Source organism: Motacilla alba, chromosome 2, assembly GCF_015832195.1.
Source record: "Motacilla alba alba isolate MOTALB_02 chromosome 2, Motacilla_alba_V1.0_pri, whole genome shotgun sequence".
NCBI classification, from domain to species: Eukaryota; Metazoa; Chordata; class Aves; order Passeriformes; family Motacillidae; genus Motacilla; species Motacilla alba.
In genome coordinates, this window is record NC_052017.1 from 45,105,418 (window position 1) to 45,120,516 (window position 15,099).

The following is a 15,099-nucleotide window of genomic DNA, read 5'->3' on the forward strand; positions in this document are numbered from 1 at the left end:
ACATCCCAATTCTACAGATTTTTCTTAACAACACACAAAACATTCAAAGCTTTGCAGCGAGGGGAAAGGAATACACGCAGCAGCTCAGCGGCACCACAGCTGCACTAGTTGTCAGCCTCACAAATAAGACAACAGCAGCAGCTCAGTCTGCAGTAACACTGAGTCAGCACAAGCAGACCCAGGAGAAAGCACACCATAAACCAAAGCGCTGCGTGCAAAGCTTTTATGAACTTCATTCCTTCATTCATGCCCCATTTCTGGTGCTGACTTAAGAGAAACCCAGCAGTCAACGTGCCGAAAGGAACGACGCAATACCAAATCGGAATTCCTCAGGGCTGTAATTTGGGAAAAATCCAGGCCCTGCAGGATTTAGAATGCTAAGCACAGGCCTGTGGCACCTCACCCTGCTCCCAAGCTTGCAAATGTACCGTTTCAAGGGCTCCAGGGAGAATCCCCTGCAGCCTCTGGTCCCTTGGGATGCCACACTGTGTGCCACAGCCAGAGCCTGGCCTTACCTCCCTGCTGGGCAAGCTGGAGAGGAGCAGAGTTTGTGCACAGCAGACCCCTGGCAAAGTGTTCTAGCACTACCACGAGCTTTTCCTCCAGGATACTGCATTTCCAGCACCCAGTGGCTGTGCAACCAGGGAGCAGAAGCTCTGGCAGCTTAAAGCAGGAGACCACCTTTGGTTGTGCGCTGTTCCTTAGCGAACTGCAGAGGTTTCCCGTGTGTTAGTAACAAAGTGGCTGGAGCACGGCTGGAGCACTTACTGTGTGAGCATCTAGAGAGAAGGAAAACAAGCAGCACAGAGCAGGAGGAGAGACAGACATCAGGCATTTAAACCCCTCCCTGAGAGCACAAGCTTCAACCCTGCCCTCAGTCATTTGTGTAATCCGTTTCTATCCCTGCTGCCCTCCACACTGGGAAAACAAATTTGGAACACTTCTGGGCAGCAACCCCTCATTCCCTCCCCCCAAAAACACTGCTCACCTGCTCCTATCAGCATCTGCTAACCAAGGCAATAAGCAAGGTCAGGCTGAGGTTATGCTAATGCCAATTAGGGAGCAGTTCATCAGAACAGCCAGGGGCATACTTTCTCTCTCCCAACCTGACCTCACTAATCCCTTCACAGCATGTATTCAAAATAAACAGAAGTTTTATAATTGTATCTTGATCTAATTTTGGCTGCTGGCCACATGGTCAGTAGGGCATGAGGTTATGCCTTAAAAAGAATCTAAGGGAGATGGAAGGAATGCACAGCTGTTAAAGACATTTCACTACTGTTTAATTAAACTCTTTAAAAATAAATATACTTACATAAATCTCTCACCATGATTTTACAAAGTGAGAATTTTCTGTATTGAATTAAACAAACACCTCTTTCTCTTTCCCATCATGCAGCTATTCCACTTAATAAAGAAAAAGTGCATAGAAAGCATCATCTTTCCCTATTTCAAATTACATAATTTTGAACCAATACTGAAAAGACATACCCTGAGAAATATGAGATACTGGACATTCCTCTTTTAAGTAAAAGGCACAACATTGCAAACATGGGGACAGTTAGACAAGGTTGACCTGTGACCACTGTGATGCTGTAGAATAATACCCATTTCTTCAATTATTGCCCTTGGTATCTGCTCCTGCCCAGTGCCAGAGGAGGATGGTGGGCTGCATGGTCTGACCCAGAAGCAATCTGCAGGACAGCTCTTGAATGTTAGAAGAAATGCATTCATTTCTTTCAATGCACTTTTAAGATGTGAAAGGAAAGAGCAAACCAAAAAGACAAGCATTGAGACAAACTGATGGTTAAGGAGAAGACACAGGAAGCATTGCCATTGGAAAATCATGATTAAGGCAGAAATTCTCTTACAGCAGTTCCTTCATACATTTCTGCATGGAGCACCACTTGGTTTTTTAAAACACAAGTGCTCTGATTGAATTTGTCCTTCAATTTCTCTTGGCCACACTAAAACAGAACCAACACCTGAAATCAGGTAGTCCTGACCAAGAAAATACTTTCCATCAGCAAACCAGTAAGTCTGCATTTCTCATACTAATACTGACTGACTTTTAGCACCATTCCAATTGCATCAAAGAAAGCTGTACAGTGCAAGGAAATCTGAAGGCCCTGGTTATCACCACACACATGACAGGTACCAGTGGCATTTCTGTGATGGTGCCTCATTTGAAAGACAAAACACAGGGTTTGACTGAAAATCTCAGTACTATATGATGCTGTATAACAATCTGCATTTGGTTTGTAACAAGAAAAACTCAATAGTTGCACATTTTTCCACAAAGGTCAAAAGGCCAGAACAATGTCAATAATCTTCCTCCAGAACACATAGCTAATAAGGGTAATTAAAATAAACCCAAACTGGAATGTAGAATTTGCAATCAAAACAATTTTTGAAGCAGTGAAGTACTGAGAGATGCATTCATTATTTAATTGCCTAGGTGACTAAAGCCTCTCCCCTCAATACATCTGATTTTGCATCAAGGCAGCTTTAGGGCCAGATTCTCTGCCAGTTCAAATTATCACCTGCATGTGTCTCACTGGCTGGACTGACCACGGCCCAAGATCCAGCTTAGCAATTAAGGTTCTCTGAGAAACACCATCACATACTCAAACCAGAGTTACAGCCTCTCCCAGCTGCTGAAATAAACCACTGATTAACAGATCAGTATATTACCAATTAACTCACTTTTCAACTTAGAAGTTGAACACACAAGTTAATTAACTTTTATATGCTTCTGCCTGCTTGCATATAGAAGTGAAAGTTCAGAAAACCATTACAGATTTTTCCCAAGATTTGGAACAAAGAAAGAAAGAAAGAACAGGAAACAAGTTTTTGGAAAAGTTTTATTGCATTTGTTTTCCATATGGAAGCATTAACAGATTGAAAAGATGCAGCATTCACATTACTTCCAAAATGAGACATCCATTAAATTTCTCCTTCCCTGACTTCCCTCCCTTTCCCCGTGGCTCTGAAGCAGTCTAAGCAGGTCAGTTTCCAAAAAAATATTTTAAACCAAGGAAAGAAAAGATTCCTTGGAAGTCACAGATGCAGCTGATTTGTGTATTTCCTCTGTTTGCAATTCATTTGATGAGCCCATGGGAGTTGTGAATCAAAAATATAACAAAATTCCTGCCTGAACACAAGATGTTGTAATTAACATTAACAGTTGGAATTATGAATGGTTTAGCTGTACCCGTTTTTGGAATGCATTCTGTCCCTCCCACTTTTCATCACCACACAGTTCATAACAGCATGCATGCTCCTTACCATAAATATTTCCCAATTTCAAACCCTTACGCATATATGTGTGTGTGCTTACACACACACACACATGTATGCATAAACAGGAGAAAAGATTTACAAAGCTCTAAACCAGGGCAAAGCTAACAATATAGAATCAATCACCCTGGAACACTTACACATCCCATCAATATTAGTCTTTATAGTAATCTGGGCATTCATGTCAGTTTTTCACGTTAACACTGTTTAGCAGGCATTGCTCTAACAAGTCATTTACCAAGACAAACACACATCAAAAAACATGATTCTGCTATTCTAAACACTTGAAAATTAGCTTGCTTTCTTTCCTGGAAGTGTAAGGCATGTAATAATCCAAAGAGTCTTCTAAATCTGCCACAGTTATCCTACAGGGGCAACAATTTCCTGCACACAAGGGAGGGAACAGATAAAATAATGCCAGAAAGATGGAATCAGTTCTGTGGCTGGAAGGAAAAAGGAGGGTGGAGTGAGAATCGGTGTTGGCAACTTTTAAGTATTTTAACTGTTTGTGATCTCCAGGTCAACTGACTCACTTGCTGTGCTGCCTTCTGGTCTTGCACCTTTTGGTACGTGAAGTATCTGCTTCCCTGTTCAAGTTCACTTATGAAAGAGCAATGTGCTCCTTCAGGAAGTCCAGAGATGGCTGTGTAGGGCTGTTGGCACTCACATGTCATCCACAGAGCTCATCACAGTCAGGAGACAGCATGAGAATTTACTCAGAAGAGGTGGATCATAACAGAGAAGAGAGGATTCCCTTCACATTAGTGATGCCATACAGAAAGCAAAGAGAAACAAATGCCAGTAAAGTTAATGGGATAAAAAATAAAGGAAAAAAAAGGGGAAAAAAAAAGGCAGCAGTTTCAGCCAGAGATACAGAATTATCTAAAATGGTGGAACACAGGGCTTTTTTTTCCTCTGCAATTATCAGCCATTTAATAGACATAAAAAAAGTTCATTTTGCTTTTTGTTTTAAACATTCATGGAAAATTTGTAACAGTAGTGCTGTAATATGTTTCTATTTTAGTGGAAATGCTGGTCAGGAATTCCTCAGACCACATATTGGTACGGGTCTGCTTTTCCTTGGTCTGGTGTTGCGAATGGGCTAAGCCATGCTATAGAGAACGGATGGCCAAATACTGCTTTCATGTTCATCCATTTTGTTTTTTTAGCCCATCTTCTCTCTTCCTTTTTCAACTGTTCTATTCCCTGAAAACAGAAATATGACATTTTCAGTCAAATACTCAGATTTTGTAGCTCTGGATTTGGGGAAAGGTCTCCTCTCAGTTACCCCTCGTCCAAAGGACAGAGTAAGAAAATACAAATGCATCTGTACTGCCTTTCCTTTTTTTCTCACTGTTTTATATTAAAAAATACTAAAGCTAGAAACTGTTCCTTGGAAATAAAATTGCTTCCACTTTCTTCAGACCTACATACTTCAGAACCTTTTTACGACCTGCCATCCAATTGCCTCTGATGCCAATAAAAAAAAAACCCACCACTAAAAACCAAACAAAAAATATGTGCTTTAATGGCTGAATGCATTATGTGCTAACCAGATGGAAAAGTTTCAGAAGAAACCATTACAAGCTTGCAGAAAAAAAAAAAAAAAAAAAAAACCCACAAACGCAAAGATAACCTCTGTAATGCTCTCAGATTCACCAAGCAAGTTCAGGAAGTGCCCATGGCTCAGTGTAGCCGAGTCTACCTGGTGCCTCTTCATGTGTCATTAGAATCACTGCTAAAACATGCATGGGCTGACAGCAGGGAGAGAGGGTTAAATAAAATACTGATTTGAAGAAATCATTGGCATTGTTTAGTAAAGGTTAGAGGCAGAACAAAAATAAGCCATCAAGCAATCAGTTGAAACATTCACTAGTTAAACATTTAAAAGAAAATAAAACCCCATACTGTGTCTGAAGCCCAGGAAGTGAATTTGGTCTTTCAGGAAAGCCATTTATGGCTGCTACAGAAGCACAATGAGTAAGAGCAGTCACTGGAGAGCATCACTCTCCCACGGGCAGCAGCAGCAGCAGCTGGCAGATCACCCAGTTCCTTGACTCTGCATCTTTTGCAAGGCAAGGCTCCTCCTGACCTACATGTGTCTCCCACGCTACACAGTAATGCACTGCAATACATCTGTGTGCCTCAAATTACTGACACGGGGAGCTCTGATGAACACAACATGGGTCAGCTGCAGGAGCTGTGCTGATCCCTGCTAATGTCACCTTCAAAGACAACAGCAAAATGCCAGGGTTCCGGGTCCCTACAGGCAGAAAGGAACCATCTTGGTGGGACAGCATACTCAAGATGAGGAATGAAGTCTCCCAGTGACTGGAATAGAAAGGTGAAAAAAGGGCAACATACAGCCCTGTCTCTAAATGCAAATTAGAACACTGCAAGAGAGCACACCACGAGAATCTCACCTGGAAATATTCCTCTGCTCAAAACAGATTGCTTCTGTTCAATGCTAGCAAACCAACAATGCAACAAACCAACATTCCATAGAGCAGAATCCTTACTGGAACATATTAAAAAAAACCCCAAAAATAAAAACCCACAACCCAACGGGGGAGACCATATTTCATTCCTTTATTTTAGAATGTGGCATTGTTCCTTTAACATCTACGAGTCCCCAGAACTACACTGGAAGGGAAAATCTGGGGATTTATTTGGGTGCCCCATAGGAAGCAGTTTTTTAAAATTCTTGACAAGTTCCAAAGATAGAGAAATTCAAATGATAATTTCACAGGCAGCATTGCTAATTTACACGCTTACTACTGAACACAAGCTCAGCGGGATCTGTACCACACTGTACTTCTTCCTGGGGCTTGCCCCATCAGAAAGCACAGTGAAGTCTTCCTCTGAACACAGACAGGTGGAACATCAGCCTCTTGCAGAAGCCAAGCATTAAGGAAAGCGCTGCAAACAAAGGCTCAGAATAATGGGCTTGTACGGCATATAATGCCAGTCACAGCTCTCTGACAGCAGCAAAAACATCTACTCTAGCTTCAACTGGCCATGGGCAAACAAGGGGAAAGAAACCTAAAGGAGGCAGGGGAAGAAAGAAGAGTTGTCCCTCTTTTAAGACTATCACTTCTCCTTCTCTCCAGCCACTCTGGTTAATTCAATTACCTGAGCGTGCTTGGTGAAGAGTGCAAGTATTCACAAGTGTGGAAACACCCCCAGGAGTCACCAGCTTCATCTTTGCAAAAGTGGGCAAATACATGGATTTAGGACTGTAATATTACTATATAATCTCTACTATGCCACCTTCAAATCAGAGATGGCTTGGTGGATTTGCAGCAGACTGTATCCAGCAGTTTCCATGAGCCTACTCCGCTGCCTGTTCTTTTTTCCTTCTGGCAGGAGTTTTTGAACTGTTGAACAGGTAGCTAAGGCTGGAAAATCTTCTAGCCTAAAAGAAGTGTGTGTGTGTATTCCTCCCCCAACTTCCCATCTTGGCTTTTCAGCCTTTCCAGCACATAAACCTGTGAATAGTGACAACCAGGACACACAGCTGAATTTCAGACAATACTGATGTAAAAGCACTTCATTAAAGGTGAAAGGTTCTCCAATCCACAGGGACAAATACTCTCTACAGAGTAACCCCCAGCTACAAATTCTCTCTACAGAGTAACCCCCAGCTACCTATGCCTACCTCATGGGAGATACTGTCAACACAGCACCCCAGCCAATACATAGGGTGCCCTGTGTCCCACAGGAACCCTCAGAGAGCACGATCCAGCACTGTGCTAGCTCAACTTTATTACACTGGATCTCTCCTCGGAAGGTCCATGGGACTCCCTGTGCCATGAGGCAAAACCCTGTAGCCCATCACTGTTTCTACAAATGGTGAGAGATGGGGTAAAGGAGAGAGTGTGAGACACCCACCGTTTCATCAGTGCAGATGGAGTGTACTTGGGTCCCAAACATAACTGAGGTGAAGATGAGAAATAGGAGAGCCTCAAAACACAAGAGGATGAGTAGAATCACTGTAGTTGGTGGAGAGAAGGAACTACATTCTGTGAAGACAAAACAATGGAGTTGGAAGGGTAGACACCAAGTAATGCACCTGCTGCAAAACACCCGCTAAGCCACAAGTTTCCCATACCCAAACTATCAAATAAATTATAGGAACAACATTCCCAGAAAGATACACAGGGAAGCTCTGACATTCAACCATAAAATGATCACTCCCTCAAATTTCAAAAAAAGTGAAAAAGCCCACCCTGCAACACCTCAAGATTGCAACTTTTCTTTTCCAATTTGGTGTTTGCCCAGCACACCGACTAGGATGCCATTCTCCTCCATTTCACCTGGAGGTTCTCTCTTAAATCTTAAGACTTTAAACAGATTTTCCAGAGTGGTAAGTCCATTAAAAATCTCAAGCTGGCAGTCAAGACATGAGCATATGTAGCACCAACATAAAACCAGGGTGTGCTTCCTTTCGTAACTGTTCTAAGCCGTAACTAAAAGAAGGTCAGATTAAACCGAGTTCCTATTTTTCCTCATACTCAATAGAGCAAACTCAAGCAAGAGCTGAAAAAAGGAACCCAAGAAGGTAATTAGAAAGGAGGAGCAAAAGAAAGTAATGTTATAGAGCCAAAGTCATAGTTGAGTGCTGCAAAGTTACAGTTGAGTGCTGTTAAATGCCAGATTTTTCCAAAATCTTAGACTCTCACCAAAAGCCTGTATTTTTCTAATGAGATCTCAGGCTTAAACAGATGAACCATAATCAGGAACTAACACAATCTGCACAAACACAAGGCAGCTGGAACAACACATCCATCTCTCCTAACAGCTCTGTTCTGCCATCTAAACCTGGGACAGCGAGGAAAGTGCTTTCCCCACAGGAACAGGCCCTGAGAAAGGAGATAAGGGAAACCACCTTTTGATGTATCCTTCCTTTATGGCCCTGGCCACTGCAGTCAAATGCAGATGTTCTCAGTGATTGCTGGCAGCTCTTTTACAAAGTTTTGAAATGCAGAACAACCTTTTCAATTCACATGTGTATCCTCTGCAGTACTAGGATCTAAAACCAGTCATTATATTGAATACCACTACCAAAATTCCAAGGAAAAAACCCTCCTCCTTTTCCAAAAAAATTCACAAGCAGTACATACATGTGCACACACGTTCTTTGACACCTTGCTGTTCAACTCAGCATTAAATTGAGGGTTTCCTATAGCCATCTGTGGTTTTAGGAACATACAGACTGACTTTGTGAAAATGTACTCACTGACTACCTCAGAGTGAATGCTGAGGTTTTTGGTTTCACTTTTTTGAGCTGCTTGGGCTCTGGTTTTGGTTTGTTGGGTTTGTTTTTTTCTGAGGAAAGGAATTGTTTGTTCTTGTAAGGGTAGATTTTTGGATATGAGCAGCATGTTTTCCTGGCAGTCTTGCAAGAATGATTCACAGTACCCTTTTAAAAAAAAGCATACACATTCTTCTTATCTTTTGCTGGCATTCAGGAAATTAGTGCTGTGTTCATGTTCAACAGTAGGTTATTGCACACATACTCCTTAGGTGTCTTTACATATCAGCTTTTTCCTAGGCACTATCAGGTGTAAGTTAAAAGAGTACTTTTCAGGACAGAGATTCCAGCAGCTCAAAAAGAATTATGAAGTCCCAGGAATGATCATTAAAAAGACCATAAAAAAATAGAGATAGCATAGTAGAACCTTGATAGCATTCTTTTGAAACAAGCCAACAGCATTTTAAGTTCTTATTCAGAGGATTATCTGTTATTTTAGTAAGGTATTTTGTTTATACTCACTTGTCCAGTCTTCTTCAAAGCAGTACAAGAAGTGAAATCCCACCATGATTAGGGCATGCAGGGAAATCAGTGCGATATACATCTGAAAAATAAAGGATGTAATACAGGTATCAAGTGAGCTCAAAGACCAAAATGCTGTATCTCCCCAACACTTTATTTAAAAGCATAGTGCTAAGATTTCAAAATTAAACCAAACCACAAAGCAATTCCAAAAACCATCAAGCTCTCCCGTCTCCCCTGAAAAAGCACCATGACGCTGGCAAATGCCACAACTACACAGACTCATTCTCTCCTTACAAACAGCTCTGAGCAGACACAAGGCAGATGCTGAATCCAACAGCAGCTGCATCCAAAACCCAGCCTCCTGTGTCCCAGAGTGGCCTTCCACACAGCTTACTGCCCTTAGCTCAGCACTGCACGGCTCTCAGAGAACAGTAACACTGATCAAGGTATACTGTTGTCAAAGCTTACATCCTTGCTCTGACAGCACTACAGTTTCCCAGAGAAACAACAGTCATTTTGTTTTAACCAGCAAATGCACTTTGCTTTCCAGTATGCAGTTCAGAAAAATTATATATATTTTTTAAAGAAGTATTTTCTCTGAGGCAGACACTAGCATAAAAAGTTTCTCTCAGGCTTCAATACTTCGTACTTAACAATTTTTGGTTTAAACCAGGTCTTAACTCTGTAATAAAAACTGTATGTAACAATAAGTTAGAACAAAAGCTATGTGCAATGTAACACGTAGATTACAATTTACTAAGACAGGGCTAAAAAATTACTCTTCTGAACCTACAAACTCTGCCAAAGATAGGCATAGAGCAGAAGTGAGAGAGATTTTCTAACAAGAAACACCTCTGGAAGCAGTAAAAGGCAATAGGAGAGCATTTTGGTTTTCCTTGCAAGTTGAGCATGCTGCTGTTCTTTTACTTCCTCATGTGTCAAAAAAAAGAATATCCAGGAACAAAACCAGCAACTCTTCTTTTGTTTCTCTCAACCAGATTAAGTCTTAAATACAGTCTGCTAGAAAGTGGATATCAAGTTCTAATAGTAACTGAAATCCTTTTGAGAGGACTAGAACACCTAGCTCACTGCTCAAGCTTAAAAAAAACCCACTTGCTCATAGGAAAGAAATAGGATTCATTTTGTTCTGTAATCCACATCCTTGCAAACCACACCATAGAACACTAAGCCTGTCATTTAACTGAAAATCTCCTCCTTTCTGCTTGGTAATACGAGAACATACTTCCTCAAACATACAGATATCTCAGAAGATTTATTAATAAAAGAGAGCATCACTGAGACTCAGCCTTGTAATGTTCACACTACTCCCACGGGATATTTGCAGTTCACTTTGATGAAACACTTTTCAAACCTTCCAGAAATATCCACTGTTCAAGTTTGTACTCCTATTTTCTTACTCATGATGCTACAGATATAGTACAAAAAGTCAAGCACCTCCTTCTTTTCAAGTACAAAAATAAACCACTCAGAATTAAAAGGAGGATAATTCTTATCCAAGGGGATGCAGACTTCCCACTTCTTCTTTGAGATGTGGCAACAGCTCTTATTACATGATCCCACTCAGATACTTGTACAACTATAATATTTAGGAGCCCTACATATGGCTTGGGATCCTACCAGCCAGTGTTTGATGGAAGATGGCCCCTCCCTCAAAGAGATCGGCACCACAATACACTACTTGTATTACAAATAGGTGCTGAACAACCATCAATACAAACCTCAAAAACCCCCGAGAAATGCTCCCTGTGATGCCTCTTCCTATTGCTGCGGATGGATGGAGGGGGGGAGGTGTTTCCTAATTAGTGAAACAGCAGCCTGCAGCAGGTCCCCATAAAGTTCTTCCAAAACATGAAGAGAACACCAGCCCTGGGAGCTGCTTCACAGACTATGCACTACATTTCAGCACTTCCCACTGGACAACCTCAAGCATCACCTGCAAAATACTTACTGTAAACAGTACAAAGTACTTCTGGTTATTCTCTCCTACACAGTTATTGACCCACGGGCAGTGATGGTCCATTTTCCGAATGCACCTCTTGCAAACACTGGAAGAACACAGGTCTTCATTAACGGCACTTTTTATTCCAACACAAGATTTTACAGGGGTTTGGGGGACAAAGAAATTCAGCTAAAGAACCAGAGGTGAAATCTGAACATAAAAGAGTTTACTTGCCACCATATCTATATTTGTGGCTTGCTTACTTGACTAAGCCTGTTCAAAATTAATTATACAATACCAAACCACCACTGCAAAAATTAATGCCATATACCAGTGGTTCTTTACAAAATATTGTTTGAACAATACATTCGGACAGATGGAAAAAAAACTGTGATTTTGTTTAGTTTTAATCTATTTGGTCTGTAAAAATGTCTGCAAATTAAAACTAAACATAAATCACAAAGATACAAAAGGTAGTAATGAATAAAGATACTTCTCAGAGCTGCTAACAACAGACTCAGGTTTATTTGCCAACATTTGCTGGTAGCAGGAACTTGCAACCAAATAAGGCATTAGAAAAGATTCCTGACATCAAGGTAAGCCACATACTAGCAGAAAATAGCTGTGGCAGTCAGTCAGGAAGATGGTACCACAATAGACGTTCAAGGCGAAATTAGATGTTAAAGTACTTCACAAAACCAGACTAATGAAATCAAAATTCAAATTCTTGCCAGTGTGCAAATTGTGGCTGGAAGTCAAATAATTAAAACATTATTACTTTATGTATTACTCTGAACATCATTCTCTTGCTTAGTCAGTAACTGCTTCAACACACATAATAAAGGAAGTCTTTTTCTCTGCTGCTTTCTCATATGATAGGAGATGAAAGGCAGCCAGTCTCCTGATACCACATTGTACAAACAAGCACAGAAATCAAATATGAAAAAACACAAAACCCTAAAGCAAACAAACAACAGACCCAGAAAGGAAACAGCCATTCCAGAACAATTCTGGCAGCAATTAAACAGAAAGGACTAAGTGCTCTGCTAATTTTATTTTTCTTCTTATAACAAAAAGCATCTTGACCTTAATATAAATAATAAACTTCAACACTCAAACACTTAAGGGAAATCAACGAAAACATAAATATGTTCTTATCAGCATGTATGAATAAATAATAAAAAGTCTCTCTGTCAGAACAGCCTTTCACTCACTTTAATTGGTGGGAAGGGATAATCCCCAAGGATATGTGCTATGCCTGAAAAACAAATGAGTTGCTATAGGCCTGATCCTAAACGAAAGTCCAGGCAGGCAGATCAGGAGCTCCTTCTCAGGCAAACACGGGTGCCCTATTACCTGTCAGACCCATGTGCAGTGGGAAACAAGAAAAAGCCTCATTTTGCCAGAACAAGCAGCTTAAAATTATTTGGAGCTACATGGGGTCTAAAATCAGCAGGCACAGTAAAAGCAATTTATCTGCCAGATAATGTATTTTGTAAGACAAGTATCTCTCATTGTGATTAAAAAAAAAGGAAGGGGTAAGGTGAGGAAGATGGTGAAGGAGGAGGATGTCTCCCTGTGTGCAGGTGTGCACACACTTCCCTTGGGCTCTGGGAGAGGTGAGTACCCCAAGCAACCCTCCAACTGCTCCTACTTCCCCAGAGGGACAACCTGAAGCAGCCACACCATAGATGATAAAGAGACAGGAGAGGAGGCTGGGAGGAGAGTTTTATTCCATGTACATGTACCAAAAACAGTTGGATGACAGGCAGAACAGGAGGCTAGCTGGTGGAAAAGGAAACACAGAAACCACAGCTAAACGCTACAGGGAGCAGGGATTGCCAATCCTCAGACCCTTCCCCCATTCAACCACCCAGCTCCCAAATGCTGGCAGGACTAGTTTACTGGGCACAGGGGACTCACTAAATAGCACATTCTTCAAAAACACCCTGGTCCCTCTGGCATACAGCTAGCAGGATCTCCTGCAGATGCATACGCTCAACCTTTGTTTCTTAAAGTCTAATAAATCTCCCTAGGCCACAAAAAAACCCCGTCTGACTGAAGATTCTCAATAGCATCTGTGGTGAGTGGATCACCTTCCCAAACCTTAATGTCTAAAAACTTATCTTAAAGGACAGAATAAAGGACCATGGTGACAAGGTTTTGTGTTTAGCCAGAGTCCTTTTCATTTACCTACACTGTGAGTCATCATCAAGACAGCATTTTAGATGTGAAGTTTCATTCATAATTGAAAAGCTGTCAGAGGGGATTTCACAGTAGCATTAATAAGTGATAGGCATGACCACATTGCTCCTGCTGAATAACTGACTCCTGATTTTCATTAAAATTCTTAAAAATAACAAAAAACAACAAAAAAGAAAAACATCTGCAAACTGAAGCTCTGAAAACAAATATGAAAAAAGCAAACAGCAGGACAAGTTTGCTCAGCTCATTACCTCATAATTCCCTCCCCACGAGACCACTGCATGAATCAGCACTAGCCCAGGTGCGAGCTCTCTCTGTACGTATTGGTTTTTGAGCAGGTAAGGAAGTGACACCAGTGCAAACTTGTTAACTACTTACTGGAAAGCAGGTTCGCTTGCTTTAAAAGCAGGAGAGAATTTTAGGAAGTAGTTATTTTTTTGCTCACTGCCTTTAGTACTAAAAAGCTCACTACCAGTTACTCTCTTCCGGGAAGTTTATCCTACCAGAAAAAGAAAGGACATGACAGATCAGTAGGCATACTGATCTATCACACAGCACAAAACAAAGTCACAGTACTCAATGAAAATGTGGAAGTCTGAACTCTTAAAAATAGATATACAGTTACCTGCACTTGAGTATTAACTTAAATATCATTTCTAAATAGAATACACAGTTTGACAAATGGGTTTGTGAATAAAAATAAAAATGGAAAAGACACTGACCCTTTGGGAGATGTTTTATGGATTTCTATGCATTTTGGTATAGAACGTCTCTTTTCAAGTCATGTTTACATGAAAATTTATGGAATGTTAGTTAGAAGTCTGGAACCAAGGCAGCACTCAAAAACTGCAAGTGTTTCTCACTTTGCACAAAGTAGCCCTGGCCTCCTATATATGAAAATTTGTCAGAAAAGGTATGAGACTTCTTCTGAGAAGCTTAAATGTGTCTGGCACTATTGGCAACAGAATTTGCATGTCAATCCCTCAACTGACCCACTCCAGTCTCAGACTGCAATAACAAGGTACACTGGTGAATAATTCTTGAGGTCTTGATGAAACAGCCCTCCTCAGAACAGACTTTACCTGCAGTGATGTGCTCTGTCAGGTTTGATGCTACAACACTTTGGGCACTTGTAAACCACCTGTCCTGGCTTTAGCTGTAAACTCTCGATGAACTCTTTTGTGGCATTACCTTTGGGTACAGCACCCTGCAGAAAAAAAAAAACAAAACAAACAAACCAGCAGATTACCTTGTGCACTTTATGGCTGCTAAGAACAACAGGATTACTTAAAACTATGGGAGGGGCAGAAAGAAAAATAAATAAAAGCTTCCCTAAGATGAACAGAGTTTCAAGAAAAGCAAGAAGATTCAGAAAAGAAATTTAAATGCGGTCTTAAAATATGGAACCACACACACATAATTTTGGTGGGGCTTTTGGTTTTTTTTAAACATCAATAAACCTCCACTTAAACAATTAGTCCTTTGTAGTCCTACAGAAACCTTGAAATATTTAAGAATTATCATCCCTCTTTTCACATCAACAAATTTATCATGTCAGTGTTTCCTATCACACACCAAAAACTGCGGATGTTTTATGCCAGTAGAAGCAGCTTCTTCAGAAGTATTATTGTGTACATTAAGAGTTGCTGGTAAATAACTCATATATTTACAGTTATGCTTCCACTGTGTATTTGCTATTTAAATTGGGGGTTAACATTCAAACAGTGAACACTAAGAATTGTCACACCTGAATAAGACCAGGTAAAACATTCTTAGCTGTGCAATTTCCACTTTAAAGTATATCTTTAAATAGGTAACTTATTGCTGCTACAGGAGCCCAAGTTCATGAGTTTCC

The 15,099-nt window shown here is 40.7% G+C and overlaps 1 protein-coding gene across 6 annotated transcripts in view; it reads right to left on the reverse strand.

Annotated features, from left to right (window-relative positions):
• Positions 1 to 15,099, reverse strand: part of ZDHHC3 (zinc finger DHHC-type palmitoyltransferase 3) — a 37,810-nt gene that overhangs the window by 4,697 nt on the left and 18,014 nt on the right. For 5 of the 6 annotated variants that reach the window (XM_038127106.1, XM_038127104.1, XM_038127105.1 and 2 more), the window contains exons 3-6: positions 14,327 to 14,451; positions 11,049 to 11,145; positions 9,077 to 9,158; positions 7,192 to 7,322 (exon numbers count right to left, since the gene is read on the reverse strand). In XM_038127106.1, coding sequence (XP_037983034.1) covers positions 7,192 to 7,322; positions 9,077 to 9,158; positions 11,049 to 11,145; positions 14,327 to 14,451 — 435 coding nt within the window. Of the gene's footprint in view, positions 1 to 2,846; positions 4,507 to 7,191; positions 7,323 to 9,076; positions 9,159 to 11,048; positions 11,146 to 14,326; positions 14,452 to 15,099 lie in introns of those variants that run through there. The other variant, XM_038127109.1, reaches the window with a different exon arrangement.